General features: G+C 32.6%; 1 protein-coding gene across 1 annotated transcript in view; it reads left to right on the forward strand.

Annotated features, from left to right (window-relative positions):
* Positions 1–17816, forward strand: part of SPATA16 (spermatogenesis associated 16) — a gene marked incomplete at both ends in the record, with an annotated part of 238626 nt that overhangs the window by 53873 nt on the left and 166937 nt on the right. Inside the window, one exon of the mRNA XM_080696395.1 lies at positions 6322–6467. Coding sequence (XP_080552521.1) covers positions 6322–6467 — 146 coding nt within the window. The remainder of the gene's footprint in view (positions 1–6321; positions 6468–17816) is intronic.

The following is a 17816-nucleotide window of genomic DNA, read 5'->3' on the forward strand; positions in this document are numbered from 1 at the left end:
TTTATGAACCAGGATATTATATATATATAGGCAACTTTTCCAAAAGCACTTGAGAAAAATGTGTATTCTGTTGTTTGTATTTGGATGAAGTGTTTTGTGTGTGTGTGTGTGTGTGTGTGTGTGTGTGAGTTTACTTCCCATTGCTTGTGGTATTCAGATCTATATTTGAAGTATTTAACTACAACTGTCACATGAGTTTTTTTTAATATGTTGTAATTTTTAGTTAAAAAATAAAAAGCAAAGGATATAAATTGTTGTAAATGTTTTCATAATATATTATTTATGATCCATAATGTATTCTTTTTGATACAAAATCATTCAAAAGTACAGAAAATACATATTAATAGTGAATGAAAATTATATATGAGGATAGAGTACAGACTTCCATCTTTCTTTTTTTATAATTTCTGAAAACATGAAAATCTTTGTGTTTTTGTTTTGTTTATTGTTTTTGTTTTTGTTTTGTGTGTGGCACTAGGGATTGAACTCAGGGACATTCTACCTCCAAGCTATACTCTAAGCCCTATCTTCTTTTTATTTGTAAATAGAGTTTCATTGGGTTTATGAGAGTCAAATTACTTGCTGAGACATTACATGCTGAGATTGTCCTCAAACCTGTAATCCTCTTGTCTCAGCTTCACGAGTACTAGGATTACAGGTGTGTGCCACCATGCCTAGCTCTGAAAACCTTAAAAATTATGAATTGGATGATGATATGTATCTGTGTCTATTTGATAACTCAAATGTTATTATGTTTCTTAAGATTTATTGTTCTATACTAAATTTTTGGAGATTTTATATCCCAGGAATATAATAGTTAAATATAAATCATGTAATATTCTAATAAGAGAGAATCCATTAGCAATATAAATATTCCTAATGATGAGTCTAATTTTTATAAAAAGGTACTGCAGCATTTTTAAGAATGTGATCACAATATAACATTTAATATTGACTATTTCTGCTAGTGTTGTGCTATTTATTTATTTATTTATTTATTTATTTATTTATTTATGATACTGGGGGTTGAAACCAGGGGAATTCTACTTCTGAGCTACACCCCAAGCCCTATTTTTTATTCTTTACTTTGAAATAAGGTCTCACTAAATTGCAGAGGACCTAAGTAGCTGAGACTGGCTTCAAACATGTGACTCTCTTGTCTCAGCCTCCCAAGTACTGAGATCACATGCATACACCACCATTCCCAGCTGTGCTTTATTTTTTATGTTTTTATTCAAGAAACCTTGATATTTCTTTGTGCATAATTTCTCAAACCACACTTGATGTTAATTACTTTAAGAACTGAAAGAAATCTAAAAAATATTTTACAACTTCAAAATCTTATTATATTATTATTTTAGGAAATTATTGTGGAACATGAGCTTATTACTGAGTAATCAAGACACAGAGAGACTGTAGATAATAGAGGAAAAACTTCAGTGGAGTGAGAGAGGAGGTCTAGGTAAGGGGAAGGGGGTATTCATAAAGAAAGTATTCCATTGAAATTATGTGCATATGTGAGAATACCAAGGACAACTCAATATCAAGTGTGGGGAAAGAGAGTGAGGAGGGAGAAGGGAAGATCACCAAGTGCTGCGTACATATATGTCACTATCACTCTTAATCACATTATGATGTGAGACTACAGTGCACCAATAAAAATATATTTAAAATTCTAATTTACTACTGAAATTTCTTTTAATATTTAATTCTTATTAAAATACCAACTATACTTACAAGAGTTTTGACCATTTTTGCTTAAATATTATACTCTTCATTTGCCCACACTTTATTCACAAATGTTTTAGCCTTCCTTTTGAAGTAAATATTAACACCTAATAATACTTTTCTTAATTCAAAATCTTTTTACTGATACTTAATTTTAGATAATTATTTTATTTTCTTAGCTCTATGACTTACTTCACGAAAGATTTAAAGAGTGTATTTTTAGGCAAACATAAGTTGAAGAGTCACTCTTCCTACATTTTAAACCAATTCACATCACATGAAAGTCCTTCATTTTCTAGAGACTTAAACTCTCAACTCATAAAAATATCTGCATAAAAACTCAAAATTCCAAAAATACCAGCAAAGGAAGCTGTCAATAACCTCAACAGAGAGCCAACAGAATGGGAGAAGATTTTTGCCACTTACACCTCCGATAGAGGACTAATATTTAGAATATACAGAGAACTCAAGAATCTCAACACTAAAAAAACAAATCATCCAATAACAAAATGGACAAGCAAACTAAATAGACACTTCATGAAAGAAGAAATTCAAATGGCCAATAAATGCCTGAAAAAATGCTCAACATCATTGGCAATCAGAGAGATGCAAATCAAAACTACCCTGAGATTTCACCTAACTCCAACTAGAATGGCAATCATTCAAAACACAAACAACAACAAATGCTGGCGAGGATGTGGAGAAGTGGGAACTCTAAAACATTGTTTATGGGATTGCAAATTAGTGCAACCACTTTGGAAAACAGTATGGAAAATCCTCAGAAGAATGGGAACAAATCTACCATTTGATAAGCAATACCACCTCTGGGTATCTACCCAAAAGAAAGCAACCAAACTACCAAACTAATGCATGTGTATCTATGTTCATAGCTATGTTCATAGCTGCACAATTCACCATAGCCAAACTATGGAGCCAGCCAAGATGTCCATCAACAGATGAATGGATTACAAAACTCTGATATATGTACACAATGGAATTTTACTCAGCCATCAAAAAAAACCCTCAATTACATCATTTTCAAAAGGGAAATGGATGGAACTGGAGGACATTATGCTAAGTGAGATTAGTCAGGCACAAAAAATAAGAAATCAGATGCTTTCCCTAATATGTGAAAGCTAAGGAGAAATGGGTCATAGGAGAAACTCTAGATGAAAAAGGAAATCCTATAGAGGAGCAAACAAGACAACCTAAATGAGGGGATGGGAGGGGGGAAGAAGGAAATTCTCACAATGTACTTAAACATTTCGAAGTCAACCACTAAGCCAAGCAAGGGAAGGAGGGTTGGGGAGGGAATGGGGTGGGAATTGGGTAGGGGTTAAATTGGTGATGTGTGCATGTATGTTCAAACAAGTTTTTTACCCCAATATGATGTATGAGTATAATGCACCAATAAAAAATTAAAAAAATACCTGGAATGTTTTTCAAGATCTGCCAGCAGCATGGCTATATGTACCTATAATTCTACCTGTAACTTCAGTATATTTTACAACAGTTTCCTTATTGCCAAGCTGACTTCAAAGATGTTCAACTTTGGAAAATAACAAATAAAGCAATCTTTGATAAAATCAGTAAAGTTTTCAATCTTATGATACTTGATTGATAAAAATAAGATTACCACAAATATACATAAAGCTACCCAGCAGGTTGCCTTCCAATTTAATCTGTTATGAAAAATCATCTTTGTCTTTCATTGCTGTCTTATAATTTAGTTTCATGGAGTATTTTTATTTGTGTCTTAAGACTGATCATTTTTATTCCTTTTCTGGCCTTGAATCTCATAGAAATGGAAACTACTGCAGACATTAGGAGATTAGGCATTTATTCTTCACTTTGTGTCAATGTTCACAGACCATATATTTAATATTTGAAATCTGAAGGTCGGCTTGCTCTTGCCATGAAGGATCTGAATGTGTTTGTGGAAGCTGTTCCCTCACTACTCTGAAAAGCCTGGCACGTATATACCATAAAAAGCATGCCTGAGAAAGGACAATTGTCCACACCATCAAATAAGAGAATACCATGGATAGGAGGAACAAAGAACACATACAATATTTGACTTGTGTTATATTTGTTAAGATTTTACTCAAAGAGTTAGTAGATATTTAAGATTTGAGGGGCAGGGGAGATGCTGATTTTCCTTATGAGATAAAATTGAGGAAGTCTACAATTTTAATGCTAGCAGCTATTGATAAATAAAACTACATACATTCTTCTAATTTTGTTTTCTATAATTTTGTGTTTCATAGTTATGCCAAACTCTTTTCTGGAAAACTGTTTAAGCATTTCTGGGTCTTTTAATTTAGAATCAAATTTAAAGAGAAAAATGTTGTCTTAAGCTACCATATAGAAACTATAATGTTTTCCAAAATTATGCTTTAAAGACCACTTACAACCACATTGACATTTCTGAAGTCAGAATCTCAAGCATAATTACTAAATATGTGTTAAATGTCTCATCTCTCCTATTACCAATCTCATTGGGTCCTCTTTATGAACTATTCAGATTTAGAATTGACTGAGGTCCTTTCTATGGTATCATCCACAAGTAATCTTTCCTTTTCATCCAAAATAATAAAAAGAAATGTTTTATAATATGTTTTATAAGAACCTTTATAAAAAGATAACATTTTTAGATAATTTTGGAATAAAGCTTCTGCATTTGATTATGTACATATAGTTGCTATCAGAAAAGGAGTAATAGTTTAATTAACTAAGCAGCTATAATAATTAACAAGATAAAGATTAATATAATAATAGATATAGGCAAGCAGTAGAAAATAAAATTTACAAAGAGCTAAAAATAGCTAAGTCCTATAAAAATGCCTAATTGATATTAAAATATAAAGACAATATTTGATTAGAAAATAATTGTAAATATCAATAAATATTTATTGACTGAGTGAAGTGACATATTTTATCTATCAAAATGGCAAAAGTTTTTAATAAATAATATAAAAAATGACACAAAATATAATAGCAAGCCAGATGTGGTGGCACACACTTGTAATCTCAATACTTGAGACACTGAGACAGGAGCCTCAGATACTCAGGCCCTCTGCAACTTAGTGAGACTCTCTTTCAAAATAAAGAATAAAAAATAGGGCTGAGGGTATAGCTTGAAGGTAGAAGAATGACCCTGGGTTCAATCCCCAGTACTGCAAAAAAAAAAAAAAAAAAAAAAAAAAGATACTAGCAATGACATAACTACCAATTGAAACTAGGAATACTGATATCTAGATTCTAGATTATTTTGTAATTCATAGTTTGGGGACAAAACTAAAGAGTCAGATATGTTTTAGGACAGAAGATAGCCACTCTCAAATAGCTAAATTGCATTTTAATAAATTTAATAATAATATAATATAAATGGCAATACTATCTTGAGAAAATCTATGAAAGAAAAAAATTATTTTAAATTCTATCATTTAAACAAATAATATTTCAAACACAAGAAATTTTATTTTAAATTACATATAAGTAGTTATTAGCTCCAAATATTACTAACTCTGGTGAGAACATTTTCACTAGTATGTGAACAGAGGGAGGTAGAAAAGAGCAAAGAAGGTATTCTGGTAAGGGTCAATTAACAGAAGTTTAATTTTCCATTATACTTTTATTTGGGGGGTGGGGGTACTGGGGGTGGAACCCAGAGGCTTTCTACCTTCAGGCTACACTCCCAGACCTATTTTATATTTTATTTGTAAACAGGGTCTCACTAAGTTTCTGAGAGCCTCACTGAATAGCTGAGTCTGGCTTCAAACCTGTGCGATTCTCCTGTCTCAGCCTCCCAAGCACAGGGATTACAAGCGTGCGCCACCACGTCTGGCCTAATTTTCCATTATTCTTAATTCCAAAACTGTAGAAAAACTCTGAGGTGGGGGAAAAAAGCATCAACCTACTCTTGTCATATTACTGATATTTCTTAATGTTTGGGATTCTTGAAACAATAATTATTTTATTATTCTACAATTTATCTCTGTTGCCCAGAAACTATTGACTTCCTGGAATTTTTATTAAGAATTCCACATTCTTGCCATGTTTTTCAAATACTGTGACCTCTGCCAATAAATTCTAATAAATTTTCACTTCTTTTCTTTCAATTACATCCTAGAGAATATGATTCAGGCTCAAATTAATCACTGATCATGTTAATGGTTCCTAGGAGTTTACTTCTGATACCCCTTATTATATTAAATCAAATGTGATAGTGTGCTAGATCATTGCTCAGCTGGGTTTTCATAAAAGCACTGGTATTTAGTATGATTTATGCCTAGTTTTCTGTTAATAACTTTGCTTATTGTGTTTTATTTAAAAAAGACTGTCTAAGCAAATGACAGTTTTAAAATCTATCATACTTTTAAAATATTTTATATTTTACAGTAAAATGTGTCACATATTATTTTAGTTATGTATTGTGTATTTAGTTATGTATAGAAACAATTTATTCAATTTACAATCAGAACATTAATATTTGACTTATAGTTTGGTAAAGAATATGTATGCTCTGTTCATTCCAAAGATAAATTACCTAACATAATTATTAGGAAATTTAAAGTGTTCTTTTTTTTTAAGCTTTGCAGCAAAGGCGCAGTTATAGGAAACACATTTGAGTCATCTGCTGAAAACATAGCAAGCGTGGCAAGTTTCATTGAGACAAAGCTTGTTACCTGCTATCTACGGATGAGGAAACCTGACCTTGCTCTGAATCATGCACACAGGTAAATTGAAATACTAAGAACCACAAGTAAATACTATGCATGCAGGTTGAAGGTGCTTGTCTAGTTCATCTTATCACCTTTCATTTAATTTAAATTAAAGATGAAATATCAAAAATAATTTACCTGCTATTTGACTTATAGAGAGTTGTGCAAATCATGTAGGTAACAACGGGGATCTCAAAACTCAGTGGAAAAACATAGCCATGTATTTTCACAACACAGAGAAAATTAAAAGGCAGATAGCTGTAGGGACAAATTGCTATTGAGAAGAAGGTAAGTAAGGGAAGTGATACTAACGAGCCTATTTAAAGATAACATAGTTGATTCAAAGGATTCTATAATCCTTTGGACAGCTTTCCAAAGGAGTGAAATACTTTTTATCTATATCCTAAATTTTTTTTTATATTTATAGCCTCCTCAAGAACTCAGTATCATTATATTATCATGTGTCTTCCGAGAATTCCCAGGATTTCTTTTCTTTTATATTTTCTTCTATAAAAAATGGATATTTCTTGTGTCCTTTCCAAAGTCTTGCTCCTATCACTATTAATATGCAGCAAAGATGAAGTGATTTTGTTATGCCTTTCAAATAATAAAGGAAATAATCTTTTCCTTGAAATTATGATGGCTCTATTTCATCCTACCTTAGAGCAATTTACCTAGAACTTTTTTTGTTGTCCATTTTCTGATCTCACATCCTTTAACTTCCTTCGAATACAGATGGAAAAACTATTAGCAATATGAAAACTGCTTTGTTAATAGCCTCTGGGAAGCATAATTATCAGTTATATAAATTAGAGATGTACCAACATCGTAAAACTCATTTACAAACCCACATGAACTAGGATACAAAATTTTTACCCAAGATTTTTCACAATCCTAATAATGTTCTTGAGTTGTTATCAGAGACCCACAGAAGACAAAACCACTTTGAAATTTACAACATTTCTTCCTGGATGGGAAAAATTCTTCCCCTTAAGTGAATTACGGAATCTAAAGACAGGTTCCCTTTGACACCAAAAAACTTTCTGCCTCTTATATATCTAATAATATTTCATGCATCCATATTTTCTAACCCAATGTCATAATATATGGTCTTTTAAGAAACTTGGTTCCATTTTCATTTGAAAGAAGCAGTACTGGAAAGGTAGCATATATTTCAGTATGTCAAAATATTGGAATGTCTGGACAACTAGGATGAATCAGGAGCATAATCAGAAAATTAATAAGATTTGAGACTAGCTAAGGAAATTTACAGGAATATGTAAGCAATAATAAGTTGAGATGCAGTGAAAGCAATTACGTGTCACCCTCTCCATGACTTTCATTATACTCAGAAGGGTCACCAACATGGTTTACATTTTTAAGGAAAATACCTCATAGATATCAGAATTGTTTAATGAATTTTTGAATCATACTCAGTAATAAAAAAAAGTGGTCCTCAAATGGTATGGTCAGTTTTCAATTCAGTTTACTAAAAATGAGTATGGGAATGAGGATCAAAACTTTCTCTATAGTTCAAATAAAATAATGCAATAAAATGATGCAATTTCTGTAGATGCAAGAATCAACTTCCACAGGCTCACTGTTGAGAATTAGAAAACTTCTGCTTTAAAGCTAAGAGTTCTCTTTCAAGACCCTAAAAACTATTGAGGGAAAAAATATGATTAATAGTAACACAATCTTCTCTGTTAGATTTGGATTAACTTTTGTATAGTTTTTCTACCCTAAAATGGTTTTTGCTTCTGTATCTAAGTTGAACATTAAGAAATGCAAATCAATAGAGGTTAAACATACAATTAATGATGCACCAAAAGAAGTAAAATGATTTTGCTGAGCCTACAGAGTCAGTGCATATAATTTTTACTTTAAAACACTTTCAAAGAGCCGGGCATGGTGGTGCATGCTTGTAATCCCAGCATTCGGGAGGCTGAGACTGGAGGATCACAGTTCGCGGACAGCCTCAGCTACTTAGTGAGGCCCTCCTCAACTCAGTGAGACCCGGTTTCAAAATAAAGAATAAAAAATAGGGCAGGGGATGTAGCGTGGAGGTCAAATTCCCCTGGGTTCCATCCCCAGACCCACAAAAAACAACAACAACAACAACAACAAAAACACTTTCAAAGATCCTAGATTTAAAAACAACCTGAAATATAATCAACAAGTATATTTCATAAAATAATTAATCAGGATATTTAATCTATAAATAGCTTACAACCATGAGTAATACACTAACTACAGAATTCTGCTTTGGGATTATTACCACATTGTGATAGTTGATCTTAATCATGGAGCAAAATTAAAATAGTCTTTTTTGCATCTATTTGCATCTGCCTTTCTTTCATTTTATGTAAATGTGAGGTCTATTGCATGTGTTAAGGAGACTTGTTAACACAAAAATTAGTTTTAAAATCATAATGTAATTTTGCTTCTGATAAGAATAAAGGTATATTGTTTTGTCATGTAGAAGACTACAAGAACCATAATTTTATGGTTCTTAGATTTAAAAAAGTACCTTCTGAAATTAAATAGGTTTGCATTGCCACTGAAATATTAAGTCACACAAAAGGTTTTCTCTTTTTCTTATTACAAGTCCAATATAACAGATATGGCTATCACTATTTATTTCAACAAGAATTGCTGGCTTGACCCACCAAACATAGCAACTCTGTGCTCACTTCATCAAACAATGCTACTGTTTGTCAATAGGTGTTTTGAACATTCCTAAGGTGGTATCTTATCACAGAGTGAAATTCTACTATAGCTCCTTTCCTATCATTTAATTGTATTTTGGGGTATATAATTGCAAAGATTCTAATGATGCATAACACTGTTTATACATTTCCCATCACTACTTTTTGTTTGTTGCAGAATTTTGTTGCCACAAGATGGCAGACAAGATGAGGTCTAAAATTCCAACTACTTAGAAAGATATTATTTTTAAACGTTATAGGCCTGGCCTTTGCATTCATGTAACTATTCAATAAGTATTTATTGAATTCCCAAGAAGAGTCTGTTCCTGTGTTAAGCAACAGGGAGACAATTTGCAAACACACACACACACACACACACACACACACACACACACACAAAATATAAATAACAGTAAATACATGAGATGGAGAATGTGATAAATGCCCTGATGAAAATAAACATAACTTCATAATGCTTAGACTGCACAGTTTTCTTTCTTTTTTATTGGTGCACTATAGTCATACATCTTAATGGAATACAAGAAGGTGGAGGCATACATGCACACATCACTCATTTATCTCTTCCTCAATTCCCAACCCATTCCCTCCTTCTTATGTTTGGCTTAGTGATTGACTTTGATATGTTTGTGAATGTAAATCCTGCACATTAGGGAGTTTCCCTCTTTTCCTCTCTTATCACCTCTAGTTAGGTCTCCTTTGCTCATCTATGATTTCTCCTCTTTTGTATGAAGTTTCTCCTATGATCCTTTTTTCTCTCACTTCTACTTAATAGGGAGAGCAACACTTTTTGTGATTGACTAATCTCACTCAACATAATGTTCTCCAATTCCATCCATTTCACTATAAATAACATAATTTTGTTCTTTTTTATAGCTGAGTAAAATTTTATTGTGTACATTTCCCATAGTTTTGTAATCCATTTATCTGTTGATGGACATTTTGGATGGTTCCATAGTTTGCCAATTGTGAATTGTGTGTATATGAACATAGATGCATGCATTAGTTCAGTAATTTGGTTTTAATATCCAGAAGTGGTATTGCTGATAGGTTTTTTCCAATTCTTCTGAGGATCCTCCATACTGTTTTCCAAAGTGGTTGCACTAACTTGCAATCCCACCAACAATGTATTAGAGTTCCTACTTCTCCATATCCTTGCCAGGATTTAGCATCATAATACCTGACTTCAAACTGTACTACAAAGCCATAATAATAAAAACAGCATGGCACTGGCACAAAAACAGAAACATAAACCAGTGGAGCAGAATAGAAGACTCAGAAACAAATCCACACACTTAAAGCCAATTGATTTTTGACAAAGAAGCCAAAAACATACACTGGAAAAAAGATAGCCTCTTAAAAAAATGGTGTTGCCAAACCTGGTTAACTTTATGCAGAAAAAACTGGTTAACTTTATGCAGAAAAAAAAAAAAAACCCTACTTACTCACCCTGCTCAAGAGTCAATTCAAGATGGATCAAAGACTTGGAAATCAGACCAGAGACGTTGCAGCTCCTTGAAAAGAGCATAGATCCAACACTTCAACACAGGCATATGTGAAAAATGTTCTCAACAAGACCCCAAAGACACAAGAAACTAAAAGGTTAATCAATACATGGGATTTCATTAAACTGAAGAGTTTCTGTAAAGCAAAGGAAACTATCAAGTACCTCAACAGAGCTGACAGAATGGGAGAAAAAATTTGCCAACTATTCCTCTGTTAAAAGACTAATATCTAGAATATACAAGGAACTCAAGAAACTCAGCACTGAAAAAAACAACTCAATCAAAAAGTGAACAAATGAACTAAATAGTCACTTCACAAAAGAAGAAATTCAAACGGCCAATAAATATATGAAAAAATGCTCTACATCATTAGCAGAGAGATGCAAATCAAAGCAACCCAGAGATTTTACCTAACTCCAATTAGAATGACAATCATTAAAAACACAAACAAGCAGTTTTTGAGTCGGAGCACAGAATCTGACTTCCTGGGTTCAAATTGTGACTCACAACTTGAATTTATTTTTCAGTAAGATTAGACTATAACAGTAGTACTTCTCAAATATCTCACAAGTCTTTGTGAAATTTAAATATAAATCCATGGGCTATTCTTTTTTTAGACATGGCAGAGTTTAGACATGTTGCTGGACCTTTCTTCTACAAATAACTATAAAACTGGAGAAAATTGACACACCAACTATTTTCAGGCATTGGACAAGGTTCAGAGCAAAAATGACCTTTGAAAGCAGAGAAATACATTGTTATTACTCAATTTTTAAAAATTTTTCCTGCTTCTTTTCTGCCTTAATTTAGGAACATAGAGACCAATTTGAACTGTAATCTCACTATACTGAAGAGGCAGAGATTTAAATATAAGGCTAGCAAAAAAGCTACCATTTATAGAGCATGTAGCCAAAGAAGAGTGGCTTTATGAAAGGGATAGGGGAGAGAGATTGCATGGGGAGTTTCTGCAGGTTTTCAACCATGGTCTGAAATAAGCATGTAAGGGGATAATTCCATGTAAGAGACATTGCTTATTACAGAATTAACTATGAATAGAAATACTAGATGACTGCAATGCTGAGAGATATTAGAGTATGAGAGTAAAAAGATCTTTCTGAACACCTCAAGCTTTCACCTGAGATTCCAGTAAGAGTAAGGACCATGACCTACAGATAGGAGCAATCCATAAGATTAACCTTAAGCCAAAAACAGAACTACCCTAACAGAGATGGGAACCAAACTTAATAAGGTCACAAGTATCTGCCATTTAATTTTATAATAAAAAAGTTAGCCGGGCGTGGTGGCGCACGCTTGTAATCCCCGCGCTTGGGAGGCAGAGACAGGAGGATCGCGCAGGTTCGAAGCCAGCCGCGCGTGCTGGCTTAGGAGACCCTGTTTCCAAATAAAAATGTAAAAATAGGTCTGGGAGTGTAGCCCGGAGGTAGAAGGGCTTCCAGGAACTCCAGAACCACCAAAAAAAAAAAAAGTTAAAAAACACAAACCTTGGCAATGTTTCAGAGACAATATCATAATTTAGATTCTTTACAAAACTTCATGCAAAATGTTCAGCACAAAGCTTAAAATTGCTACAAGTGCAGAGATAGGAAAGTGAGATGGATACTTAAGAAAATAATCAATTTATAAAAATAGAACCCAAGATGACTCAGAGGTTAAACTTAATAGTCAAGATTTCAACAAATCTATGAAAAGACATTTAAAGGCTTTAAGGTAAAAATTGTCATAATTAGTTAAAAGATGAAACTCTCAACAGAAAATAGAAACTAGAGCCAAAAAATAATTTAGAATAGATTTAGAATAGATTAATAAAATATGCAAAACAAAATATTTATGATAGACTGCTAAAGAAAGATTACTAAACTTGAAGACAAATCTAATGAAATTACCCAACATGAAAAACAGAGAAAAAAGAGATTTTTAAAAGTAATCTGTAAACTTAAAAATTGAATTAGTAAACTTTCCTCAGTAATAGTAAGAACAATATGGCATACATGTTACTGAAATCTCAGGGGTATGGGAAAGGTCATGAGATATAAAAAGTAATTTTTGGAAATTTCCCAAATTTAGTTAAAAAGAAGAGGGTACTTAAGATAAATACAAAAGGAACCATATATAGGAAGATCATAATCTATTGAAACCCCAAGCTGGGCATCGTGGCATATGCTTGTAATCTCTGCACTTGGGAGTCAGACAGGAGAATTGCACAGGTTTGAAGCCAGCCTCGTCTACTTAGTGGGGCTCTCAGCAACTTAGTGAGACCCTGTTTCCAAATAAAATATAAAATAGGTCTGGGAGTGTAGCCTGGAGGTAGAAAGCCTCTGGGTTCCACCCCCAGTACCACAAAAAAAAAAAAGAAAAAGAAAACCCAATACCAAAGCTGGGCACGGGTGATAATTCCAGTACTTAGGAGACTGAGACAGGGGGATCATAAGTTTGTTGAGACCAGCCTCAGCAACCAAACAAGACCCTGTTTCAAAATGGGGAAAAAAAAAAAAACTGGGGATTTATCTTAGAGGTAGAACAACCTTGGGTTCAATCCTCAGTACCACAAAAAAGGAAAGGAAGAAAGTGAGGGAGGAAGGGAAGAAAAAAAAAACCAAGACTAAGAAAAATACTATACTACAAGCAGCCAGAGAAAGACATCATATATAGAAGACATCATATATAGAAGACATATCATCATATATAGAAGACATATCATCATATATAGAAGACATCATATATAGAAGAACAATGGTAAAATAACAGGTGACTTTTAATCAGAAAATTTGGATGCTAAATATAATGAAACAAATTCAAAGCACCGAAGGAAAAAAGTAAAATCAGAATTCTATTTTTAGCAAACTTATTATTCAAAAATTAGAATTTTTTTTAAAAAAAATTTAGAATTTTTTTTTTTTTGGTGGTCCTGGGGATGGAACCCAGGGGCCTTCTACCTCTGGGCTACACTCCCAGACCTATTTTCTATTTTATTTGGAAACAGGGTCTCACTAAGTTGCTGAGAGCCTCACTAAGTACCTGAGGCTGGCTTCAACCTGCACGATCCTCCTGACACAGCCTCCCACGCGCGGGCATTACAAGCATGCGCCACCACGCCCTGCTAGAATAATTTTTTTTAATTTAATAAAAATAAAAGTTGAAGAGTTGGTCTCTATCAAAACCACACTTTGAGAATGATAAAAGGTATTTCATGCTAAAGAAAATGGCAGTAGAACAAAACTTAGATCTACAATAATGAATGAAAAGCAGCAGAAATTATTAGTTTCTTTTGTTCTAAAACTTTCTCTTAAAGATGAATGCTTAAAAAGTAATAAAATTTTTATCATCTAATGTAAAAATAATAAAACTATTACATATGTTGATGTAAAATATTTGACTACAATGCCACAAAGGTCTATGGAAGAGAGAAAAACAGAATTTTACTACACTAAGGATTTTACAAGAGGTAGTATAATATTAACTCTAAATAGTCTGTGATAAATGAAGGGTGCTTCTTTAGAAGAACAATTTAAAAGTATTAAAAAATCTAGAACCAATAATGAATGTAAAATTACACAATGAGGAATATGCAATAAGCCAAAAATAAATCAGTAAATAATGAAGGGAACAAAAAATAAATAAGGTACTAGAAAACAATAGCAATATAAAGCCTTACAAAATTGTATTAATTACATTAAATATTATACACTGCTCAAGTATTCTAGTTAGGCAGAGACTTTCAGTCTGGGTTAAATTGCAAGTCTCAACTATAGGCTATTTATCAGAAGCATAGGTTGAAAGTTTTTAAAAATGATATGCCACATAACAGACATAAAAGACTGTTTTTAGTTTCAATTTTTCTGTGTTATTATCCAAGTAGGTTTTAAAAATGTATATTATCAAAAATAAGGTTCAATAAGGTTTCAAAATTTTTGATATCTTATCAGTATGTTTTCTAACCACAAAGGCATTAAATTAGAAATAAATAACAGTAAGATATCTAAAAATAATCACTCCAAATACTTGGAAATTTAACAATACATATATAAATAACTCAATGGTTCATAAAATAAGAAAATCAAACAAACCAATGCATAGATTTAAATCCACTTTTACTAGCTTTATTTTCATAAGTAACTTTTTTTTTTTTTTTTGCTTCTTCTTTCCTATCTTTATATCCAAGTAAACTTCTTTCATCCTTTTCTGAATCTCAAAAGATACTGGGTTTGTATTTTATTTCAGTTTCACCATCAATGAGTAATACAGCATTGTCACTGGTACTAATAGTAATAGAATCTCTATTTTTGTAAAGTAAAATATTTTTAAAACACCCTTTCTAGCTGGGCATGGCAGGGCATACCTGTAGTCCTAGTACTTAGGAGGCTGACACAGGAAGATTGTATGTTCAAGGCCAGCCTCAGTAACTTAGAGAGACTCTCAGCAACCTAGCAAGACCTTGCTTTAAAAGAGAAAAAAAAAAGAGAAGAAAGAAAAAGTTCTGGGTGTGTAGATCAGTAGACAATGTGTAAACATTCATGAAAATACAACTTTTGAAATGGCATTTTCCATAATTTTGAGAAAAATTAAAATTTTCAGAAGCTACTTCAGCTCACAGCATTATAGATATTCATGAGTTTTATAATGAACTTGTTCATAGTAGAACTAAGAGGACTTTTGCAAATTTCCTGCTGTTCTCAAGAAATGAGATATTTTAAGTTACAGTGCTCTTTTATCATAACTGAATTTTAAAATTGACCACTAAATTCAACAGGTCAATAACATAAAATAATTTTTAAAACCTTAAGTGAACCCAAATAAACTAAAATAGTAAACTAAAGAGAATATTGTTGGTGCCAGTTTCTTGATAGAAGCAAATATATAGTATATTTGTATAGTATATATCAATGTTGATACCACTTTTAGAAGGATAATTGAGAACACAAAAGAAAAGGGTATGATATTATATGCATATAAGTATATAATGTATATAAGATATGTATGTAAGATATATATTTTATAAATATATATATTTATAAATAAATATTATATATATATTATATAAAATCTTTTGGATACCTCCATGTCTTGCTATGGGAAAACATGTGAGTGTTTATGTTGATGATATTGCCATTGATTTCTAAAATATACAATCCATATTTTTTCCTCAACTCTTAAAGAAAGGGTTTAAATTACAAAATGTCTATTGCAGTGTATATTAGTATTCTCAAAGCTATAATCCAAAGAACTTACCACATAACATAGGGGAAGAAAGATTTATTTGCTCATGCTTTGGAGATTTTGAGTTCAGTCCATGTGAGGCTAGAGACCATGTGTCTCAGGGGCACGGTGGCAGGAAGGTCAGAGAGGGAGAGCACAGAGCTTCTCTCCTCATGGCATGGAGAGCAGAAGTAAAGGAGAGAGCAAGTGGAGGAGGAACTATATATATAAAGGGGAGGAGGAACCATATATAGCAGGGGGAGGAGGAACCATATATATCCTCCAAGGTGCAGTAGTCCCAGAGACCCACATTCTCGAGCCATATCCTACTTTTCTGGGCCACCATTCAGATAAATACATTAAAATAGACATCTACTGCTGAGATTACAACAAAGCCCCACTTTTAATATTGCCACCACATTTCTTTGAGGGTTTGGGGCACCCCAAATCAAATTTATTATACAGGGCTAGAGTGTGGTTTTGTGGTAAAATAGTTGCCTATCATGAACAAGGCCCTGGATTCAATCCCCAGAACAAGGGCAGGGGACAGTATAAAGAAAAACAAGTGGAAAACCCGATTCTACTTCTTCTTGTCTTCTTAGTTCTCTCTATGATGCTTAGATTATTAATTCTTCCCTTAAATCAAGTGAATAAAACATTCTATGCATGTTTGCATGCACACATATGCTTGTACAGGCTTGCAAATATGGAGAAAATGAAAGGAAATGATAGCTTTATTATTTCAAAGATACTTGGTTAGAGTTTTTGCAAGTTAGACACTTTGCCTTTTCAAGGAACCAAGCACAGTAAAATCCTCCAAGAACCATTCATACCTTTATGTCTCTTTTTTGCTTTCACAAAAGACCATATCAAACACTCCAAGTTCTCCTTTAAACCATAAAAAGTATATAAAATATTAGAATTTCTGTGAAAGGTCAAAGATTATGTTCATTATACCACACTTCAAGGAACAACTTGTTTTTGCAATTCAGAAGTGACCACATTAAGAAATAATTCTCAGGCAATAAAAAGGACGAGCATTTATTGAACACCTACCACATAGCAGGTGTGAATTAAGCACCTATGTGTATCATATGTAGTCCTTTTCACAACTTTCTGAGAATTTATTACAATTTTATGGGTGAAAGATTTATATCCTTCAATAAGACCCCCAAATCTCAGGAAATAAATACAAATATTAATAAATGATATGGCAATCATTAAAAAGCTTCTGGGAAGTGAAGAAAACTAACAAAAACCAAAAGGAGACCCTAAAGAATAGGAGAAAATCTTTGCCAGTTACTCCTCTGATAAAGGATTAACATCTAGAATATATAAAGAACTTTAAAATGCAATACTACAAAAACACAAAAAAATAAAAAATGGGCAGTATATCTGAGTAGACATTTCTCAAAAGAAGAAATTCAACTGGCTAACTACTATATATGAAGAAATGTACATCATGCAAATCAAAACTACACTGAGATTCTATGTAACTTCAGTTAGGATGGCAATCATCAAGAATAAAAACAATAAATGCTAGTGAGGATGTGGGAAATAGAAACCCTTATACATTGTTGGTGGGATTACAAATTAGTATAGGTGCTATGGAGATCAGTATGCAGGTTCCTTAAAAGACTGTAAATAAAGTCACCATACAACCAGCCGTACTACTTTTGGGGATATTCCCCAAACAGATTGATATTAGATTATTATAGGGATATATGTGTTTCCATATTTATAGCAGCTTAATTTATGATAGCCAAGGAAGGTGTCTGTCAGCAAATGACTGAAATATGAAATAATGGCATATATACACAATAGAATTCTACTCGGCCATAAAAATATACAATCATGTGATTTGCAGAAAAGGGATGAAATTAGAGAATATTATGCTTAGTGAAATTAGCCAGTCACAG

This window comes from Muscardinus avellanarius (assembly GCF_963383645.1).
Source record: "Muscardinus avellanarius genome assembly, chromosome: 5".
Classification (NCBI taxonomy): Eukaryota; Metazoa; Chordata; class Mammalia; order Rodentia; family Gliridae; genus Muscardinus; species Muscardinus avellanarius.